This window comes from Primulina tabacum, chromosome 5, assembly GCF_025594145.1.
Source record: "Primulina tabacum isolate GXHZ01 chromosome 5, ASM2559414v2, whole genome shotgun sequence".
Taxonomy (NCBI): domain Eukaryota; kingdom Viridiplantae; phylum Streptophyta; class Magnoliopsida; order Lamiales; family Gesneriaceae; genus Primulina; species Primulina tabacum.
Window position 1 is genome coordinate 15,438,833 of NC_134554.1, and position 24,645 is coordinate 15,463,477.

The window sequence follows — 24,645 nt, forward strand, 5'->3', positions numbered from 1 at the left end:
AAACAGCCCCGATTCTTCCTTCAGATCCCATCAACACGCCATTCCTTCCCAGTTTCACGATGGAATCGGCGAAATCTGCTTCAAATGACGGCACCGACGTAGCTCTAGATGACATAACATATGAGTCCACACCACATAACATAAAATAAAAATTGAGAAGACGGTTGCACCCACCCACCCGCCCCCATTGACCCCGTCATCGGCCGACGTGGTACCAATTGTACGTGCAGCTAAATGCAAACGGAAAAACATTAAAATTAGCTCAATTAATCTCAATAGCTCATAAAAAAGAGAAATAATCGGTTATTTATCTCTTCTTTTCATTCGTGTGCATATAGAAATATTTATTTAGAATTTAATTATCATTATATAGAGATCTATACTATTTATATTATATTATTTTACAATGTATGAGAAGTTTAAAATAACCATCCATAATGTTTTCGTCACCATCACCAAAAATCTGAACATCCCATCCCATACCATACAAACTATTACGAAAAATCACAAATTTGAAGTATAAGTAGAATGTTATCTTACTTCAATGAGTATTCTAATAATAACAAAAGTCTTATAAAAAAATCATATATAAAAGTTTTTAATTTTAATACAATCTTTAATTTCTTTCGGAAAAATTACTTGGTACAAAAAACATCATACATAAAATGTTAATTCATAAGCGCCAAGATTATTAGTATAACAAAAATTTTCTTTAAATTTTAATCATAATCACTGTTTTAAAAATTACTAGGCGGTATGCGTACGACCACCCACCGCATAAGCGGCTCCTAGATGGTTTTTGTTTTTGTTTTTTACCTAAATATCTAATTATTCTTGTCAACTTCCACATTTCTTCAATAATTCATCTATATTAGATTCAAACTCAAAATCAATGACATATTCATCCTCATTATCCGATACGAATTGATTAAAAAATATACTGAACAATCTTTTTTAAAAAATTAAAATAAAAAATTATATATATTATATTAGGCGACCAATTTTTTAACAACGTCAAGAGACATCATCTTTCTAAAAATCAGAGCAGTGGATGATTGCTCGACACCATCGCCTAGGGCACCTAAATGCCTCCTAGGCGACGGTGCCTTTTAGAACACTGATCATAAATAATGTTCTATAATTCACAGTCCTATTTCTTCACATCAACCGTTTAAAAGTTTATTCAAGGGAGTTAAAGATATTAAACTATACCGTAATTGAAGTCGTTCGAAGAGACTTATATAATAGAGTTCACACCATTTATTTTCATGTAAAATAAATGAAATTGGAAATTTCCGATGATAGTATTAATTAACTGTGCATATTGCTATTCGAGACTAGCTACAATCGAAAGGACCCAACTAGCTAGAGTACATCACATCTAGGCATATTAATATAGCAAACATCAATTTATTATCTTAATATTAATTGTGTTTAGCATGAAAGTACAAAAATATTAATATTATATGTATCAGATTTAGGTGTTATATGCAAGTGTTACAACACTGTTTTACAACATGCAGCGAAATATATTAATTACACACAAATAAACTTTGAAGAATAAAATAAAACATAATAAATAATGTCCAAGTATAAATATTAGTGAAACTACGAAAAATTAGCTTCCTTAACAAGTTAAGGGAGTAAATTACATTCCAAATAAACAAACAACAAAACCACGAAAGCAACGATTATATCACCAAAATCTTGAGCCACAAATAACTCTTCAACCAATACTTTACACGAATGTTGTCTTTGAGTAACTCCAACATTTCACGGCAACACAACAATACGTCTTGGCTTGAGTTCTTTATTAATTCTCCAATATAATTCATTGCTCTTTATGAGTGTTTCACTGTCCTCTTTCAACTAAAAAAAAAATGTACACGTTCGCAGCAACAATGATATCTTATTTATAGGCTTATTTTCCTTAAAGTTAATTATTTGTATAGAGTCCTACACAAATATAGAAACAAAAATTTCATTAGAAAATAAAATCTTTCCAGATAGCATATCATAAATATCTGGGCGGTGGTTTGGTCGGAGGCGACGGGGGCATGTGCTGGCATAAAAGCAACCACAAATGTAAAATAATGATTATTATGCATATGAATCATAATTATGATCATTAACATATTTTTTTATAGTTTAAATTGTTGTTTAGATAACAATAATAAAATTATATTAAATATGTAATCTACAAAATAATATTTGAATTTTAATATTTTTTAAGTGTATTAGATATTGTTGTTATGAATAAATTATATGAAAATAATATTTATTTAAATGAATATGGTATTTTCACAAAAATTAATTGGTATTTTAAAATCAGACAACTAAAGATCTCAGCTTTTATATATATATATATATATATATATATATATATATTGATTCCCTCAAAATATAAATTGATTCCAAATAATCTCAAAAACCATAATCGAATTGTTTTATTAAAGTCGATTCTTATTGCTATAAAATCAGAATTGAAAATACTAGAGTTATTATTTTTTTTCCGTTCCTAAAAATAAGAATTAATAACTGAAATTAATGGAATTGTGATAAGGAAAAACAAAGTATTCTAATTTTTAAAAATTCAATATATACGAACCTAGATTATACCTACATATTATAAGGACAAGGACTAAAGTGCTACGTCCCTGACTCGAGGGAGTGTCGAAGTCGATGGAATAGGTAAACACTTGGTTAATTGTCATGAGTTCTATGCTTTATACCCACACATTATCAGGCCAGCATTTCACTAGCTCTGTGTAGTTACCTGACTACATTAGTTTGTATGCTATTGTGTTAGTTTGAGGTTTACCCACTACGCAGCGAAAGATAATAGTCGTGAGTTCTCACATCATAAAAAATGTGCTACATCATTGCAATAGAAAATGTGAAAATTACGTATTAGTTTTGTATGTTTTCAATTTTTTTCAATAATTAATGAATATAAATAAAATAGTGATATGCATAGAATAATATCATAATTTAATTCAATGAATTGGCCGATGATAATGGGTGTTGTTGGACTCATTACTTGTGTTTGGGCTCCATTCGTTGTCCAATTGAAGTGACTGGAACTTGGACATATTGGGCCATGACCAAGAAATTGTTCAGTCACATTTCATTTAATTTATTATATATTGGATTTAAAATATTATCATCAATTAACTTCATAGTTAACAATTCAAAGTTTCAAAAAAGGTTGCTTAGGTAGGTTATTCCCAAGGGATAACTCCAAGATTTGAATTAGTAGATACATTTTCGATAAAATAAATAAATAGAATATCGATTATAATCCAAGAATCCCGAAGTTATTAGTATCATATTATAACGTTTTATATTCATTTTCATCCGTAAAAAATATGGGGACCCAAAAGTTACAAAAGCTTTTTTTTTGGGATCAAGAGTACTACACATATTTTTTTTTTTTACAAAAATTAAATGTAAAATTAAGTTTAGTATTGAGAATTTAATTTTTAAAAAGAAAAAGAAAAAGAAAAGGTACATTAAAAATTAAAGAAAGTGCAGATAACATTCATTCAAAAATAAAAACACACACACACACATATACACACACACTGTCTATATATATATATACACACACAAACTGTCTGCTGGTACTGATGGATGTATCACGGCATCAGCCCAACAGCTGAGAGAAAGTGGCAGTCTGAAAATTAATATTGGTGGACGGGGCCAATATCTGCATCCTCTCCCTGCTTACAACATGTGGCATTTAACTAGCTATTCAATACTATATATATACACGCACATAATATATGTGTGTGTATATATATGTGTGTGTGTGCAAGTAACTTGGTAAGGGCAAAAAATTGTGTGAGACGGTTTCATGAGTCATATTTTGTGAGATATATCTCTTATTTGGGTCAGAAAAATTATTATTTTTTATGCTAAGAGTATTACTTTTTATTGGAATATCGGTAGAGTTGACCGATCTCACAGAAAAAGATTCGTGAGACCGTCTCACAGAAAAAGATTCGTGAGACCGTCTCACAAAAGACTTACTCTTTAGTGAGAACCTCATTGTAAGAAAAAAATTACTACAATCTCTATTTACACAAGTAAATAGAACACGAATCCAAGAAAATGTGCATCCTTGTAGATGTTGAAATATAGTGATCTGATTATTATTTTAGAAAGTACTCCGATAAAATATTAAATTAATTTAGAAATTTAAAAATGAATATTTTATTTTGTTATGTCTGGAGAGGAGGATTTTATAATTAGATCTCAAAAATTTATCTAAAAATTAATATTTTGATCTCAGATTATATATAAATAATATAAAAATGGACATTTAAAATCTGCAATTTTGGTATGATGACAAAATAATGGAAAAATACATCTGAAAAAGATTATTTTTTAAAAAAAATTGTTAAAAATAATTGACAAAATAATACTACAGTATCACAAAGATTATTTTTTAAAAAAACCCCGAAATTAATTGAATTGTGACCTGAGAGTAGAAAGAGGCGAAGCATGAAGTCAGAGTATGACAGCTTAAAAAGAAGAAAAAATATATATATACATAACATATGGGCAGAGATAAGTACACTGTTTTTCTGACCAATTCTTAAATCCATTTATTTACCATGCATGACCAAATTCACCACCATCAGGAAGAGTCATTTTTTTTAAAATCTATTTTCTAAGATAAATAAAATTTTATTTTATATGTATAACAATTTTAATGTTTTATCTATATTATTATATTCATTATGTGTGAGACTCTTAGAATAACTACGAGAATATTTTAAATTCATAATTATCATTCTTACTATACTAAAAACCTCATCAATTCACTCCATATTTTACATAGAAAAAACCTAAACAAAATTTCTCTTTTAAATCGAAAAACTCTTCTAAATTGAAAATAATTTTGTGTTGACTGTTTAATATTATTTGATCAAATTAAAAATAATAATAACACATGTAATACGTGTACATTTTTTACTAGTATTTATAAATGTTTAGTAAATTTGTTATGGGGTAATAATAAAGAATCAATAATTAAAAAATTGCTTATAGGTAGTTTTGTCAAATTAAAATAAATATAATTGAGTTTTTTTTTTAAAGATTAAATCCATTAAAAAATAATGATGAAAATTTACCTTACGTTGAAAAATATATTTAAAATATGTGTATTGAATATTTGAATGTTGAATATTTGAATGTTGAAAATAAGAGTTGTAAATATTGAAAATTAGTGTGTGATGATGTAGGTAATGATGTATTTTATTTTTGGATTATTTGTAAAGATTTCCTATAAATAGATCTCTCATTTGTGAAGAAAATCACAATTGAGTAGAGAGAAAAATATTATAAAATGTGTAGTTTGGTAAATTTTGAGAGTTTGAGATTTTTACTTTTTACCATAAATTTTTACTTTTTCACAACACGTTATCAGCACGAAGCTCTAAAAGTCCTTCATATTTTTCCAAGCTCCAAACAGAAGAAAAAGGTAACAAAAGTAATAATATTTATTTTACTGTTATTTATTTATTGTGTATATATTTAATATATAATATAATATTATTATTAGAAATAATAAAAATAAATTTTTCAAAAACTTGTTATAAATCCTGGGAGGATGTTAAGACGACATCCCACACTCCCGGTAAGGGATACGACAAGTATAAAAGCCTATAAGGTTTTTAAACAAAATAACTTACGACACCTCATTATAATAATGTGATATGATATACATAATTATTTAAACATGATTAATATTATATTCACCATATTATTACCATAAAATTATACAAATACATACATTTATTTTTTGTACACCAACGGTCATAAACGGTAACAAAACGGCTAGTTTTTACCCTATAAATATCATCTCACAAACACATTCAATCACTCCAACTTTCTCTTCTTCTCTAAAAATTATTCTTCATCAAATTTTTCGAAGAAAAAAGAAGATGACTTTCTCAAAGTTATTTTTAATTATTTTGGTTATCATACTCACGAGTCTTTTATTTATCGGAGAATATCCTCCTCGTGTGTTTTCTTTATTTTTACAAATACTTGTACTTGTTGTTTATCCATTACTTTGTATTGCAATATTCATTAACTAATAAAATGCATCGTAATTTTTTTAGTACCACCATGTCAAACTTGGCAAAACTCGAATTCATTGCTCTTGATATCACGGAAAAAAATTATATGCCATGGACTCTCGATGTATAAATGCATCTTGAGTCATTGGGTCTAAATGAGACCATAAAAGAAAATGGCATATCGACATCCCAAGAAAAGACAAAAGCCATGATATTTTTGCGTTGGCATCCCATGGCTTTGTGGAAGGGATTAAAAGAAAGATTCGAACAAATGAATTTAGTGAGAAATCATCAGGCACGACCCACTGGTTCAACGACATTTCCTGAAGTAAATGTCGTAAGCAAAAATGAATTTAAATTTGGAAACCAAAATCAAAGTTATAAACAAGATTTTGGTCGAGGACGAAATCGAGGTCGTGGTCGTGGATGTGCACGTGGAAGTGGTCGTGGTCATGGTCGTGGACGCGGCCGTGGTTTTGAAAATAATTGAGATAGTTACTTTTATAACTCATCTCAAACGAACATCCCAAACCATCCACAGAAAAGGCATCATGAAAATATGAGTGTTAATGAGAATCACTCAAAAAGATATGAAAGTTCTTGTTTCAGATGTGGTACTCCAGGACATTGGTCCCGTATTTGTCGAGCCCCTGAGCATCTTTGTAAACTTTATAAAGAATCATTAAAGGGGAAAGAAAAGGAGACCAACTTCACTGAACAAAGTGAACCTTTGAGTGATTCAACTCATTTTGATGCTGGAGATTTTCTGATTGATTTCTCAGACATTGATCAATTTGCTGGTGGAATAAATATGTAAAATATTTTATGTACCCATATGATAATGTTTTATTGTGTGCTATATTTTTGCATTTTATTGTCAGTAATTTTATTTCATTGCATATATTTTTTGAAGTTGAAATATGGAAAATACTATGAGCAAAGCTGAAGTTTGCATACCCGATAGTGGTACAACGCACACTATCCTCCGAGATAAAAGATATTTCTTTGAACTAAAACCAACAAAAACAAGGGTGAATACAATATCAGGTCCTGTAGACTTGATTAAAGAATGTGGTAAAGCACAATTTTTGTTACCTAATGGTACAAAATTTTTTTATCAATGATGCTTTATATTCACCACAATCGAAAAGAAATTTGTTGAGTTTTAATGATATATATTCCCATGGGTATGATACTCAAACAATGAATGAAGGGAATGAGAAATATATGTGTCTTATCACATATAAATCAGGAAAGAAATATGTGATTGAAAAACTACCAATGCTCCCTACTGGATTGCATTATACACACATAAGTCCCATAGAATCAAACATGGTAGTTGATAATTCTTCAATATTAACCAATTGGCATTACCGATTGAGACATCCTGGTTCAAAAATGATGCGAAGAATTATAGAAAATACACATGGCCATCCGCTGAAAGACCAGAAGATCTTTCAGAATAATAAGTTTCAATGTAAAGCATGTTCTCTTGGAAAACTTATTATAAGACCATCACCAGCCAAAATCCAAACTGAATCACCAATGTTTCTTGAACGTATTCAGGGTGATATTTGTGGACCAATCCATCTACCATGTGGACCATTCAGATACTTTATGGTATTGATTGATGCCTCCAGCAGATGGTCACATGTATGTTTATTGTCAACTCGAAATGTTGCATTTGCAAGATTACTTGCTCAAATAATAAAATTGAGGAATCAATTTCCCGATTATACAATCAAGAAATTAGACTTGATAATGCTGGTGAATTTACTTCCCAAACTTTCAATGATTATTGTATGTCTATGGAAATCATTGTTGAGCATCCTGTTGCTCATGTACATACACAGAATGGATTGGCTGAATCATTGATTAAACATCTGCAAATGATTGCTAGACCAATGATTATGAAAACAAAGCTCTCTATTTCTATATGGGGACATGCAATTTTACACGCTGCTTCATTAATTCCCATCAGACCAAGTGCATATCATAAATACTCCCCATTGCAGCTTGCATTTGGTAAAGAACCAGACATTTCTCATCTGAGAATTTTTGGATGTATGGTGTATGTGCCTATTGCACCACCGCAACGAAAGAAAATGGGACCTCAAAGAAAGGTTGGAATTTATATCGGTTATGATAGTCCATCAATCATTCGATATCTTGAACCTCAGACAGGAGACGTGTTCACAGCACGTTTTGCTGATTGTCATTTTAATGAGGAAATCTTCCCAATGTTAGGGGGAGAACAGAAACATACCGAAAAGGAAATTACATGGCATGTATCATCGTTGTTACATCTGGATCCAAGAACAAAACAATGTGAAAAAGATGTACAACAAATTGTACACTTGCAAAGAATAGCCAATCAAATACCAGATGCATTTACTGACACAAAAGGGGTAACTAAATCATATATACATGCTGCAAATGCCCCTGCTCGAATTGAAATTCCAAAGAAACAAATTGAAGATACTCATGATGTCATTAAACGCCTGAAGCATGGAAGGCCAGTCGGTTCCAAGGATAAAAATCCTCGAAAAAAAAATTTATAGAGAAACACGATGATCACAAAATAAAGAATTATGTTCTTGAAGAAACACATGATGATCACAAAATAGAGAATGGTGTTCCTGAAAAAACACATGATGATGAAAATATTCTGTCAGAACCACAAACTGACGAGAATCATGAAATCTCTATCAATTACATTAATACTGAAAAAATATGGAACCGAAAAGATATAGAAGAAATTGATGATATATTTTCTTATAATGTGGCAATCGACATCATAAATGATAATGAAGATCATGAACCAAAATCTTTTGGTGAATGTAAAAATCGGCAGGATTGGATAAAATGGAAAGAAGCCATCCAGGTTGAATTGGATTCGCTAAATAAACGTAATGTTTTTGGACCTATAGTCCTTACACCTGAAGGTGTAAAACCTGTTGGATACAAATGGGTTTTTATTCGAAAGCGAAATGAGAAAAATGAAATAGTGAGATATAAAGCTCGACTTGTTGCACAAGGTTTTTCTCAAAGGCCTGTAATTGATTATGAAGAAACGTATTCTCCTGTGATGGATGCAATTACGTTTCGGTATTTGATTAGCTTGGCGGTATCTGAAAATTTAGAAATGCGTCTTATGGATGTTGTTACAGCTTACTTATATGGATCACTTGATAGTAATATATATATGAAAATCTCTGAAGGATTTAAGGTGCCTCAAGCACAAAGTTCAAAACCCAGAGAATGTTATTCTGTGAAATTACAAAGATCATTATATGGGTTAAAGCAATCAGGTCGAATGTGGTATAATCGACTAAGTGATCACTTGATGAAAAAGGGATATGTAAATAATTCAATATGCCCTTGTGTTTTCATTAAGAAAACAACATCCGGATGCGTAATTATTGCTGTATATGTTGATGATTTAAACATCATTGGAACGAATAAGGAAATTCAAGAAGTTGTGTCATACTTGAAGGAAGAATTTGAAATGAAGGATCTTGGAAAAACCAAGTATTGTCTGGGTTTACAAATTGAACAAAAAGAATGTGGAATGTTTGTTCACCAGACAAATTATACAGAAAAAATCCTTAAACGTTTTAATATGGATAAAGCAAATCCTTTAAGTACTCCAATGATTGTTAGATCATTAAACATAGAAAAGGATCCATTCCGACCATGTGAAGATGATGAAGCTATTCTTGGTCCAGAAGTACCATATCTAAGTGCTATCGGTGCCCTTATGTATCTTACAAATTGTACGAGGCCCGATATATCTTTTGCCGTAAATTTGTTGGCAAGATTTAGCACATATCCAACAAAGAGACACTGGAACGGAATTAAACATATATTCCGTTATCTACGAGGAACGACAGACTTGGGACTTTTATATTCAAAAGATACTAATCCAAGTATAATTGGTTATGCTGATGCTGGATACTTATCTGATCCACACAAGGCACGTTCCCAAACTGGATATGTATTTACTCGTGGAGGCACTGCAATTTCTTGGCGTTCACAGAAACAAACGCTTGTAACAACTTCATCAAATCATGCCGAGATTATTGCACTACATGATGCAAGTCGTGAATGTGTGTGATTAAAATCAATGACCCAACATATCCAAATCTCATGCGGATTATCATTCGACGAGAAGCCTGTGATACTATATGAAGATAATGCTGCATGTGTTGCTCAAATGAAAGAAGGATACATAAAAAGCGACAGAACTAAACATATTCCTCCTAAGTTCTTCGCATTCACCAAGAAGCTTGAGAAGAATAAATGTATTGATGTTCGTCACATTCAATCAAGTGAAAATTCATCAGATCTCTTCACAAAGGCGCTTCCTACGTCAATATTCAGAAAGCATATATATAATATTGGGATGCGCAATCTACGAAATTTGTGAAGAATTGTCGTGTCAACATGAGGGGGAGTTTACGTGACTGCACTCATTTTCCCTTGCTATGGTTTTTATCCCAATGGGTTTTTCCTAGTAAGGTTTTTAACGAGGCAGTATAAAAACACGTAATGAAGACAATCATTATGATCATCATCACAAGAGGGAGTGTTGAAAAATATATTTAAAATGTGTGTATTGAATATTTGAATGTTGAATATTTGAATGTTGAAAATAAGAGTTGTAAATATTGAAAATTAGTGTGTGATGATGTAAATAATGATTTATTTTATTTTTGGATTATTTGTAAAGATTTCCTATAAATAGATCTCTCATTTGTGAAGAAAATCACAATTGAGTAGAGAGAAAAATATTATAAAATGTGTAGTTTGGTAAATTTTGAGAGTTTGAGATTTTTACTTTTTATCATAAATTTTTATTTTTTCACAACACCTTAGATATTGCCCTGAAATTATTGTTTTTTAGTTTTTCCATGGACATGACACAGAGATGCCTATGCACACCCACCTGCCCTAGACCCCAAGAGAATGATGGAATCCTAGATCCCCTCTGCCTCTTGGCCTCAGCATTCACAAAACCCCACACAACCCTTAATTTTTCTTCTCAAGTTCTTGCTTTCTTGCATCATCTTCTGCTTGAAAGAGGAATCTATGATGGCTGATAAAGGAAGCCCGAAAAAGTGTATGGCTAATAGCAGCAATAATAATAATAATAAGAATAAGAAGAAGAAAAAGAAGAGAGGCGGTGCCAAGAGGAAAATGACCCTTGAACAAACTGTGGCATATAAAGCAGTCAGCGAATGGGTTTTCTTGGACCAATCGAATGGTTGTAATAATTCCACGAGTTTTGTTGATCCTGTTCTTGATGATTTTGGGGTGCAGTGGTACCAACCCAAGGAGAAACTTGTCTTTGAGTTTCACTGTCACACCACATGCAGCGATGGCTATTTGTCTCCTACCAAGCTTGTAGAAAGAGCTCATCAAAATGGGGTGAGCTTGTTTTTTTTTCCTTTGGCTAGAATAAGCGGCGGGTTTTCTCTATCTTGGTTTTTTATATGTTGTGGCATGTGCTATTACTTGCTGCTTCTCGTGTTTGTTATTGTTTGCAGTAGTAGTGGTTTCATGTCTTGGAGTCTATGGAGGTTTTCACGGTTCAAGATTTAATCTTTTTCCATTAATACTGGATTTGATTCGTACTCGACCATGGAGGTTTCCATGGTTAAAGACTATTTTATGAGTTTGTTCAGTTTCATCGTGAAATATATTATGCTTTTTGAATGCTTGTCTTGCTTTGAAGTACATATCTCTTAACCTCATGCGAAGATGCCTTTTCATGTAAGGGGTGTGAACTTTTAAACGCCTTTCAGCATGAAATGGAATTCGGAAAATAAAGGGATAGGCTTCATCAATGGATGACGAGATCCTGGGCGTTTCGGTTGTATTCATGTGTGAAACGGGACATTATGTTAACAAGAGTACAACGTTTTCACTATATAGTTGAGAATTTCTGGAATTAGCAAACGCATTTGTGTAGTATGGTTACCATTTTTTCAAGGAGAAAAAGGATTTATGATCCTTAATGTATCAAGACTTAATTGATTCTAGCATCTGAGAATCTGTTTTACAAAAACAGAGTGATATTTCTCCATGTGGTAGGTCATAGCTTCATTTCAAATTTGACTCTATTTTCCCTTTAAAACAATTGAGAGGTAAGCTTATTCCATTTAATTTTACTCGGCTTAACAGTTCTTTTGGTTGTATCTCAGCTCATGATATAATGCGTAGTTTGAGTTTTGCTTTTGCTTTTGCTTCTCTCTGGTTCAACCCTGATGACGATGCACAAATTTTTGTTCAGTGATTAAAAAATTGTGAGGGCGATGCATTATTGACTGTGGAATAATACGAGGAAGGTGGGAAAAATATAACATGAATGGGGATGTGAACATGTTCAAGATTAGGCTCGCAGAATATCTCCATCTCTTGCTTTTTCGGGGTTCCTTTCTGAAAATCTAAGATACTAGAGGTAGAAATATGCTTTTGGACCGTCTAACAATCATCAACTATGATTTTCTAAACATCCGCCACAAATTCTTGACGGAATACTTTTTAATGATAAACTAGATGTCACAATGAGGATGGTAGTTCAGTCAGCTGTCCGGTCCCTGAACTTATCACGTGCATTTTAGTGATTTTGGTCTGATAATTCGATTTTTTGGATTCCATGGTGTCTCCTGTGGCAAGTTTTTTTGTTTACTTTTTCTGCCTTGCAAGGGGTGAAATGCATTTGTAGCTTGTGACTTGTAAGTGACAATGTTCAAGGAAAGAGTCTTTTGAAGGCCAGGAAAACGGAGTTGTAGTACATCACCTTTACATTTTTGGTGTATTGGACAATCAATTTAGAGTGGAGGTTTTATAATGACACAACTTGACCTTCTATAAATATACAGTTTTAAATAATTTGGTTCGTACATGTTTAACCAGCCATTATTGTGAATTAATCTCTAATTTCTGTGAAATCGACTGACACCTTTCATATTCAGTAACACCCACATATTTGGTTGTGGTATAATCACATGGAGCTGCAGCTGACTTATTTGGATATGGGGCATAATTTATTCACAATCAAGTAAAATATAACATTTGCAAAATTGCAGCAAGAGATTGGTTTTCCGCTCATAACTTAATGAAGATAATCCCTAGCTATTATGCTGCACTTTCTACAAGTTATTCTCTCTATATCTTCCTGCATGTAATTAACAATTCTTTATTAGCTCTCCTTGGCGTCCTCAATTTATTTCTGTGATTGAAAAATTCTACCATCATTTTTCCTTTTCTGTTATAGTTATAATATACTATCACGAACTAACGTATTTGTATCCAATCCAATATAATATGATTGAAAGCGCAATTGGTTAATATTTTAAATATGCCTCAAGAACAGGTGAAAGTCCTTGCTTTGACAGATCATGATACGTTATCTGGGATCCCCGAAGCTGTTGAAGCAGCTCGTAAATATGACATCAAAATCATTCCTGGGGTTGAAATTAGCACTATTTTCCACTCAAAGTTGGTATCTTGCCTTCGATTCAATACCAATCGCCATGCATTCTTTTGGTAAATTTTCGTGTAGAATTATTCTATCTACATTCTTGACCATCCTTTTGATGACCAACAGAGGGGATTTGGGTTCAGAAGAGCCTGTCCACATCCTTGCATATTACAGCAGCTGTGGGCCGACAAGATCCGAGGAATTGGAGAAGTTTTTAGGGCGTATTAGAGACGGTCGCTTCCTTCGTGCAAAAAACATTGTGTCTAAGCTGAATAAACTCAAGCTGCCTGTTAAATGGGAGAATGTCACAAAGATTGCTGGAAAAGGCGTTGCTCCCGGGAGACTTCATGTGGCACGTGCTATGCTTGAAGCTGGCCATGTAGAAAATCTGAAACAAGCATTTGCCCGATATCTTTACGATGGTGGACCTGCTTATTCTACGTACTGGTGTTTCCATATTTTAAATTTAATTTTTTATAAAGATATTCATTAGTGAACCTGCTCATGCTTCCGTTTTCAACTCCAGGCTTTTATTTGTTTCAGGGGAAGTGAGCCAGTTGCCGAGGAAACCGTGCAGATGATACAGGAGACCGGGGGTGTTGCAGTATTAGCACATCCATGGGCACTAAAAAACCCTGCTTTTATAATCAGAAGACTGAAGGAAGCAGGGTTGCATGGAATAGAGGCCTACAGAAGCGATGGGAAACTGTCTGGTAACTATTAGTTTCTTGTTTTTTTGGTGGTTTGTTGTATCCGCTAAGTTTGTCATAGTATTTATAAGTGTAAATATCATTCTTGTTCAATTCGCTCGAACTTTTTGGGAAAGTGGTTTCTGACGGGAATTCAACTATGAGCCAATTCTCCTGTAACATTTCATTTTCATGATTTTAGTTTACTGTGACTTGGCCGAGGCACATGATCTTCTGAAGCTAGGAGGATCTGACTATCATGGCAGAGGTGGGCAGCATGAATCTGATGTAGGAAGTTCGACTCTTCCTGTATTTGTTGTACACGATTTTCTTAAAGTGGCTCAGCCAATCTGGTGTAACGCCATCAGGGACATCCTGAAAAGCTATTTGAAAGATCCATCGGAGTCAAATTTACAAAAGATTATGAAATTCGGGGGGCCTAAATCTTCCAAAAGCAATGCAACCTTCTGCAATGCAAATGAGTGGATCAACCGATGCTTGTTGTCGTGGTTGCCAAGGGAAGAACTAGAAAACGAAGATTTTGAGATCATTAAGTTGGAGCTTTCTCGAGTTTCGATCACTAAGGAGAGTTAGAAGCTCATACAGAAAAGGTGAGTTTTTTCTCCTGGAGGATAATTGGTACCGGTAGTAGACAAGGATAGATTTCTGTCATTCATTGACCATTTTTTGCGAATTGACTTGAAATGATATGCCTCCTCTCAAGTAGAAGATTTTCCATGGAATATATATGAAAGGAACTGTGTAAGAGCAAAAATTTTGGTGGCATTATGTAGTGGAACAATGACGATGAAATTAATGGAGTGGTGTCCATCTCGAGCACCTCATCGCCTTGTTCACATTTTACGTTCGTATCACGTGCGTAATATTTATGCAAAAATTGTTTTTCAAAAATTTTAGTTTTGGAAATTAAAAATGTTGTATGATCATAACTATGTTCAAGAATACATTCATATTGTTAAAAGATTTAGGGGAGAGAATTTCTGGAAGAATATTTCGTGGAGACAATTTGAACGAAATGAAGAAGTTACAGAAATACATTTTGATAAGAAATTTTACTGCACTAGCGGAAACTAGCCTTTCACTCTAAATTAAAACCAGTCCTCTTCCAACACAGAACACTTGATTTGTAAGGTCCTAGGATATACTTGTTGATTGTTCCATGTATAATGTTTCTCTTTTGGGGCCAAGTTGTGTGATGTTTTTAAGAACTGAAACATCGAATTTTTCTAAACAAGTCTTTAAGTCCTAAGTACACAACCAAATGGTTTAAAGTGCAGAATATAAGACCATCTATGCTATCTGGAGTACTGTTGATGAGATCCTCACCATTATTTGGCCTCAATTAATAAAGATAACATTGATAATAAAAAATATAATGAAAATAATATAATTAATTATATGATATTTGCTGTGTAAATTAAGTGTGAAGTCAATAATCAATAACTCTCTTATCAACAGCATCCAATATAGGATTAAAAACTATATGCAGCGAACTTTGCTCGCCTGTATCACTGAAAGAATGCTATATTTGCTCTTCCTTGCTCATACCTGCTTTGATGCGCGTAATGTGCTTCTGGTCAATCTTCCAGTTTTTTTTTTTTTTTTTTTTTCGTTTTTTTTCTTCAGTTTTTTAAGTTTTAATGGTGATTCCAATAATATGTTCCCAAAACTAATAATGTATCACCAATAAATTATTTGTGTAATAATATTTTGGAAAGAATGAAGGATGACGGTATCAACAGCATGACTTCATGGCAGGACTGCAGGAATAAGAACAGAGATTTAAATATCAAAATGGAGGCAAATTACTTTCAGCACCATCAAACTCATTGTTAACTTTGATATTTCAGAAGAGCTGCCTCCAGTTTTCTTCAGCAGGGAGTTCACTGTTTTCAGCAATCCAATAGTTCATGAGAATGCATGCGATATCTGTCCTTTAGAGCTGCTCAGTCTTTGTTCCATGAAATCTAATGTTTAGAATTCATCCAAGCTTTACCAATTTCCTGTTTCTTTCGTAATGCCTTCTGCCCATGGTAAACAAAGTAGTTGACTATTGCAGCAACCGTGAATATACCTGCAGAATAGTTGCCATATATCTCACAAATAGAATTCAAGAATCTAGAGACGTAAGATAGCAGGGAGGTGAAATTTATAGCCAACCATAAAAAGCAGGTAAAGTGTGGCCTTAGAGTGCTCTAACTACAAGTTCATCAGATTTTTCAAGAACTTTTTGCTGTAAATGTCAAATATTCAAGAAGTCGTGATTCAAGGTTCTAACCTGTTTTTGATATGTCAAATGTCTGTCGAGGCCAAAAGTGAAAAGGGGTTCCATCTACATTTGTGGATGACAATTAAGAAGAAAGTACATGTACCAGACAGGATCCCGGTTTTATCTAATATGAGGTAGCACATAAGTACTGAGCATTTACAAATGATACAGTACTTCAAAATTTAATATGATAGCAAAGTGGAGAAGAAAACCAAGTAATAAGCAATAGTAAAGACTTCCCACTATGTCACAGATATGTGTCAGGAAGTGCAAGAATGGTGTATGCTCCTCCTCTGTGAAAGTAACCTGCAATTAATGTGTTTATAGTGAGTCGTATGTAACCTTAATGGGCCTTGATTTTCTCTGAAAAATTATCCTACAGATTAGGATATTTATATCATCTCTCTATTTATTGATCTAGTTAATTTACTGAGCAACATGAAATAAAACAATGAAAGACCCTTAGAATGTATAACAATGCATGACCTGTCGTGGTATGTGCAACGGTTTATCCAGAGGAAAAATGACAATAGATGTCATAACTGCCTAACTAAAATCATGCCTAGATATCTAATTGACTTCATATCCTGAAGCCACCAAGCTCACCTTTATGGGAGAAGGATCATAAAAGAAAACTCCAGGAAGAGATCTGAGGTTGTCTACTTCAGAACTTTTGGAATTTTCAGTTACTGAGAACTGTAAAAATACAAGCACTGTGTTACCATCTGAAAATACAGATATAAAATTTGAATGAGTTTCATAATCTTAAGGGTTTGAGTACCTGATTTGACTGAATTTTATGGCCTCTAAAACTGGTGTATATGGTTGGAACCACCTGCAAAGTTCACCAAATACACAAACATGATATTCCACGTCTTCTACAACAGTGGACAACATAGTGTAATAAACTTTACATTCTAAACATCTCCTACCAATTTACGTAATTAGAACTCTAATTCCACCCCATAGTCTGTTCTTATATCCCAAACATATCCCAGGACAACCTAACCCAAGCACTCTTTCTTAAGCTTAACAATAACATTGAAGGTACCGTCCAATCATTATAGAGTGGTCCATAGGCATTGCAATACGCTACTCTTTGACTTGTTTATTAACCTAATTAATAATGTGAGTTGGGTAGGGGGATGAGATGGGGAGGGCTTTTGTAGGAACTGACCTTGACAAAATACTGATACATTCCATTAGGGATTTCTTGCATCCACTGAAACCTGTAAATTTTAAGAATAATTTAATAAAAGTGACAAGCAAACAAATAAAATAAAATTTCTATCCATCTGTATCTCTGGAGGTTTTTTGTAGTTTACGCTGGGGGAGTAGTGATAAGTGCACTTTGCTCGCTTGCTTTACATTAAGAACACAGCCAAAAAGGGTGGAGGCAACACAAGAACGTAAATAGAGCACATAGTAGTAAGCATAAAAATATAATACGATCAACACGAAGAAGAATTAGCGATTTCCACAATATTGTTCACAAGAAACTATCAACTTTGTTATGGTTATCTATCCTTCCCTCATTAAGTCAATTAGATGGTAGTTTAAAAAGTGTGCATGTGAGTATGTAGAAAGACCTACCCATCCAGTGGATTGACAATTCCAGGAATAGAATCTCCGAAGGTCAACTTGTTAATCATGTGGCTCATCTGCATGGAATACTACAAAAGTCAGTAAATTGATTAGGAAACTTTAATTTGAAACATGCATATAAAAGCAATTCAATATATATGACTAAGGCCACCAACCACAAAGCTCAATGGTTGAACTCTGGTTTATAGGTGTTCCTTACATCATAATTTTCAGTTGGTAAATTGAGGAAATTGAAAAGCCTGGTATATGAAAGCTTTTTCCAGGGGAAAAGTGAATTTTTTCAGCCACTTTGTCAACCTCCAGAGGCCCATGTATACCGCATCCTTCACCCTGTTCTTCTTGTACTTTCTGAACAAAACCCTCCCGTCTGCACTATATGCAAAAATTACGTCATGTCAAGGAAAAGGACATCAAATGAGTGCAAACAAAGGAATGGACAAGAGTGCATGTGAAAAAGTTGTGTTTTATATAATTTTCAAGAAGGTTTCAAAAATAAAATCACATGTGAGCGTTCTCTAAATTTATCCTGAGAATTGATTCGGACACCAGTGAAGGCACTTACATGCAGTTAGGCTATTTGTAAATTGTGATATACACAAGTAGACGCCAATGAAAAAATCATCAGGATAACCAAGATCATTTGTAATCAATGCATACAGGAGGCTTTAGAAGGTGAAAGAATTAACTTTTTAACAATCAATTTTTATAATGCAAATAAGGTATATAACAGAAAACAACAGAATTTCTTGTGTTCCCCAACCTGATAAACCAAATCTGTGTTTGTTATACCCCATCCTTTCTTTCGGTATGCTTCACGAACTTCTTCACATGAATTACAACACTCATCTGACTGTAAAATATATTTTTGAAGGAATTACCAATAAATCATTTTGTGTTAATGGTTGACGGAAGACACGGAACATCACGCAATAAAATCAGCCAACCATAAAGACTTTTTATCAGTAACCTTACCCACCACAGCATACTCCAGTTATATTCATCATCAGATTAAAAAAGAAGAATCTATATCTAAATGCTATTGCTAATAAATCAGAAACAAAAATACACACACTCAACCACACCCAAACACAAAAAACAAACAAACCCGGAATCAACAAGTGAGGACGGAAAGTTCGCTATCAATAATGCTGAGTGGATTGAAGTAGACCCAACAAAGATCAAGGACCATCAACCTTCACTAAAATTTAGATTATTATCATCAAATATTCATCAATGGTGACAGTTTCTCGTCTAATGACTTAGAGTTGGAAGAGTTTGTTATTCTTGCGGGTGTGTTAGATACGGTCAGGGTTCAGTTAGGCGTGGAGGATTACAGGGTTTGGTTGGGGGAGTCTTCGGGTTTGTTTTCGGTCAAATCTTTTTACGATTCCTTCTTCCCTATCCAAAACTTCCCTACTTTTCCTGCTAACGATCATATTTGGAAAGTTCCTGTCCCACAAAAGGTTCAAATGTTCTCGTGGACTGTGGCGTTGGGTAAATTACCTACAGCGGATTCAGTGCAAAGAAGATGGCCAGCGTGTGTTTTATGCCCTCATTGGTGCACGTTATGCCAAGGCAATGAAGAGACTCAGGATCATTTACTATTACACTGTTCGTACTCACGCCGTTTGTGGACAATGGTTATACAAGAGCTCAGATTTCAATGGGTGTTTCCACAGAGGGCTAGAGACATGTTCATCATCAATCCAGGTCTCTCTACGGGGAACAGAGCTGGCATTCTATGGTATGTTATGATTCATTTCTTATTTTGGAGCATATGGCTAGAGAGAAACAACAGAATCTTTAACGACACACAAGCAGACATCAGCGTAGTATGGGAGCTCATTAAGTTCAGAGTGGCGACTACAATCACAAGGGTTAAAGAATTTCAGCATCTTTCGATTTCAGATATTGTTAGGGATTGGAAGTTTGTAATGCTTTGAAGATTGTCTTATCTTTGTTGTTTTTGCGTTTCGCGGATCACTCATCCGCTTCTATTGTATTTCGAACATTCTAAATTATATATAATTATGTTTCTGATAAAAAAAAAGAGAGTGAGTACAAGCTAGAGATAGTGATGCAGAGAAAGAGCTAGCAGGATATAACCTTATTTTAACATAAGATGGATTCAATGAAGAAACTCTCTGACGAGTGCGCGAGAGCCTACTTCCTCTGTTTTCAAATTTTGCAAGAAACCTTTCTCAAAGTATGCTTAGTCTTGGTTTTAATTTTTATAGAGAGATTAAACACAAGGTAAAAGTTTTTCAGTTGCTTTCTCGATTAAATGTAGTTGAATTATACGGTTTAATTATGGCAAAAACAATGGTAATTGACTAGAAGGATCTGTCAGCAACTTTTATGGTTGGTTAAACAATAAAACAAATATACATAAATACCGTTTCTGCACCATAACATGATCCACAATATGTCTCATTGTGCTCAAGCCTGCCGCCATATCTCTTTAAAGGCTTCTCAATCTGAATAAATAAAACATTAAGAGTAACGAGAGAAGGGTGATAACAGAGGGGAATAACAGGATTGAAAAATGCAAGCACGCAGATGACTGCGTAGAGAAATATGATGAAGTCCTACTAGGCCCAACTAAATGTATTTTCCAATTGGCTGGATGAGAAATTATTCATCTCCTACCCTTTGGAAAGATACTTGGCATGAAGCCACAGCCACTTAAACGCCCACTCCAGAAAATCCTACTACAAGACGTTAATAACAACGATTTAGTTGTCATCTAAGAACTAAATTTGACTCAATTTCTCAAACATTTATTGTCATCGATTAGAGCCTCCTTTATCTATCTCAGCAGAATATTCCTAGCCACAAACCAGGTTATCAACCATTTTTGTTGTAGTGACAGAACCGTTAGCCTGATTGTGACATGGTTAGCCGACAGGCTCGTGACACGGTTAGCCGACATAATGACATCAATAATCCTGGGATAGCTTGGATTATGAGCTAGAAAGCATGAAAAGCTTACCATTCTTGGTGATCTGAATGGCAAGGAATCATTAGCAGGCACTGAATATGTGTCTGTGGGCCTGTGAAAGAGTAAGTGAGTAGTTGAGCGGCCAATGGGATTCGTATCTCCATGTCCATGCTTCCAGTATGCCTAAAAATAAAAGTTGAAAGAGAAAATAAATATATTACTGGAGAAGGGTGAAGACAGACTCAGAAATTTACTCACAGGGGTGGAGGAGTCGATCTAATAAATTTGGAAGTGAAGTTAAAATTTTAGAAAAAGTACAAGAATTTGAAGATGGACAAAAGGAGCTGACCGGTAAAACATAGTTCAGCAGGATGAATATGTCTTCTGCTTCCTGACTCCAATGAAATGTAAGGAGCAGTATTGATTCACATTGGTAAAGACAAGTGGATAACATCACCTCTTACTCAAATTTTGCAACAAAATAAGGATTTATTAACAAGGACAGGCATGACGTACTCATTGACTTGATCAGTCACGAACACTCCACTAGCCTCTTTCTCATCTCCACAAGCATCATCTAGGTTTGCATGGTTATGCCTCCGCTCAGCACTCTGAGCCAAACGATACAAACTATCCCTTATGCATAGCTTAGTTCTCAAATCCAACTACAGATTATCAAGCACGATTGATGTCAACAATCCAAGATAGTTCAATATTTGCAAGGGCAAAGCACTGTGGTCGTGGTGTCTATATGTACAAGAAACGCTTAAGGAGACATGTATGCTCCGGTGCAAACTGGTGGAGACTCCTGTGGATTTTTTGATCAAGTTGGGTATAGGAGAAGACAACCAAACCTTAATTAACACTCGACCCTATGTTGAACTTACAGCAAGTCTTCTGAGCATATTTAAAATTATCCAATTGGAATGCACATGAAGCAACATATAGAATTCTTCGATACTTCAAGCCCAACCCTTGTAAGATTTAAATTTTAGAAAAATTAACTTCGAGAGGTGGAGGTTACTCAAACGGGCAGATGAATCATAGGCCGAAAGTCAACAACTGGTTATTTTATTTATGCGTCAACAACTGACGACCAGTTCAACTCATCTTCCTTATTAGCCCCAAGTCCAAACGTTGAATCAGAGCTCCTGCAAAACCAGAAGTCATGGTTTAATATTACATATATGATGAGAATGATATGAGAATGATACTTCTATCATATATTCTAAAAGAACAGATAATTCCGAACATACCTAAACATCCTGTCAACATCATCAAAGTTTCCTGTTTCAGGCCAACCATCATATAAAAAATCACCAGGATCTTTATCCTTTAAGTTCTCAAAGAAATCTATATCGTTGCTTGTTGGAGTTATGTCACCAAGATCATCACTAAAAGTGTAGGTATCAGCTGCATTGCTCTCATCACTAAAAATGATATCTTTCTCCTCACAGTTCTCTCCACCTTTGGGGTCTGTACTATGAGTCTTGAACCCAAATTCCCTGGTGCTTTCAGAAGGAAAACTTGATACTTCTTTTATTGAGCTACTGTCAGATGAAGATGGGAATGCACCGTTGGTGGGGAAGACAATGAACCTTGTTCCAACTTCATGTTTCTTGTTTACTCAGAGTCGAAAGAACCTTTGTTTCTTTCCCTGACCAGCATATATAACAGCAGACCAATCTCTAGCGTTACTGGAAATAGTAGTCAATTCACAGCCAGGGCTTTTGCATCCCTCACCTGAAATGGAAGGATAATCACCCACCCTTATCCCAAAAAAATCCCCATTTTGCTCACTTCAATATTTATTTCAATCTCTCAGTAATCAAACATAAAATGAATCCAACGATCGAAACCTCAAAACTACAAGAAAACCCATTTCTAAAGAAACATAAAAGCTGACAACAAAAGATCACCAGAAAATTCACCACTAACATAAGAGACTTCGCCTCAGGCAGCCAGCCAGAACACTGAACCAGATTCTTCGCCTTTTCTTCTTTCTTTCCATGGCAAATAAATTATATTTGTTTATAGTTTACTCGCGCTATGTGGAGATTTTGACACGTGTATACAAGATCAACGAGGTATACAATCTGTTTGCTCAACACCGTTGGTCCACGTGTCCTCCAGACATTCCGATGGAAATGCTACTCACTCAGTGCTATTGATAAGGACGGGTATATTTTGCGTAATTGTAACTGCTTTTTTCTATATCATTGAAAAAAATAGAAATTAAATTTGAAAATATTGAAAATCAAATTTAATTTTTTTAAATAATTTAATTTTTTATGCTAAAAAAGAGTTTCGAATATTCTTGTTATAATAATTATTCTATCTAATAATAGCCCACAAAATAAATGCACACTAAAATAATTAAAATGTCAACTTTTATATTAGTTCTAAAAGTACAAGTGCAACATTAAAATGTATGTCCGAGTTGATTGAGTGTCCTATCAATACTTTCTGGAACGATCTTGTCACATAAAATTTACCCAATGTAATTTAACTAACTAACGTGATTTGTAGACTATTACGTTAGTTTGAAGTTTTATCTAGTTCATACCGAAAATTAGCAGCAACTACATATTCAAGTGTCATAAAAAAACGTCACAACAATTATTCTAATTAATACAAGGTATAATCTTGTCAAAAAGAATCTATATATAAGAGGAAATATGTCAAATATAGATATATTATATTTTATCACCCAAAATTTTATTGCAAAAGTAAAGCTGATATCATCCATAAAACATTTGTATTTTGAAAAATGTGTAGAGGGTTATTAAATGTTACCCGAGTAAGCGTTAATTAAATTTCTTTGACGTCGAAAAATTTTCAAAACAAAATTTAATAATTCTCATTGAATATGTATATAACATAAATATTTCTCGATACAATCTTGATTAAATATCTCAATTTAAATATATGTATATAACATAAATATTTTCATTACCCAACACACAATTTCCAAAATATATTTTTGAATATATTACTCACAAAACCAATCACCCAAAATCCACATTAGACATATCGGCAAATACTTGTGTGAGACGGTCTCACGGTCGTATTTTGTGAGACAGATCTTTTATTTGGGTCATCCATGAAAAAATATTACTTTTTATGCTAAGAATATTACTTTTTCTTATGAATATCAGTAGGATTAACTCGTCTCACAGATAAAGATTCGTGACACCGTCTCATAAAAGACCTACTCTTAAATATCTCAATTTTTAATGTTATATATATATAACAAACCAAATGGATAAATAATATATCAAACTAAATATATATATATATATATAATATATCGAACTAAAGTACAATATGTGCATCACATATGTGAAATATCAGTACCAGATAAAAACAAAACTTGAAATGTAAGGGAAAAGTTTGAAATCTATGGAAATCAAAATCATTTAATTTGACATATCTCGATCCAGATATATTTGTGTAATAAGTTGACTGATATTGTATCTTGTTATAATCTAAAGAATTACGAGGAAATTATCCGGAGGAGGATAAACCTTGTCGCCTATTCA

General features: G+C 33.6%; 1 protein-coding gene and 1 pseudogene across 1 annotated transcript; one reads left to right on the forward strand and one right to left on the reverse strand.

The window, feature by feature from the left end:
- The first annotated feature begins 11,042 nt into the window (after positions 1 to 11,042).
- Positions 11,043 to 15,126, forward strand: LOC142547002 (uncharacterized). Its single transcript, XM_075655029.1, has 5 exons — positions 11,043 to 11,519; positions 13,471 to 13,595; positions 13,705 to 14,019; positions 14,122 to 14,291; positions 14,470 to 15,126. The coding sequence occupies exons 1-5, from the start codon at positions 11,181 to 11,183 to the stop codon at positions 14,859 to 14,861; spliced, it is 1,341 nt and encodes a 446-aa protein (XP_075511144.1). The 5' UTR covers positions 11,043 to 11,180; the 3' UTR covers positions 14,862 to 15,126.
- On the reverse strand, positions 14,939 to 22,985 carry LOC142544173 (uncharacterized; annotated as a pseudogene).
- Positions 22,986 to 24,645: the final 1,660 nt, after the last annotated feature.

Bases quoted from the DNA above. Each gene is read 5' to 3' on its own strand.
- LOC142547002 (XM_075655029.1), top strand. From the start codon at position 11,181: ATGATGGCTGATAAAGGAAGCCCGAAAAAGTGTATGGCTAATAGCAGC. The intron at 11,520-13,470 runs GTGAGCTTGTTT...CCTCAAGAACAG, and splicing joins AAAGAGCTCATCAAAATGGG to GTGAAAGTCCTTGCTTTGAC. The intron at 14,020-14,121 runs GTACTGGTGTTT...TATTTGTTTCAG, and splicing joins GGTGGACCTGCTTATTCTAC to GGGAAGTGAGCCAGTTGCCG.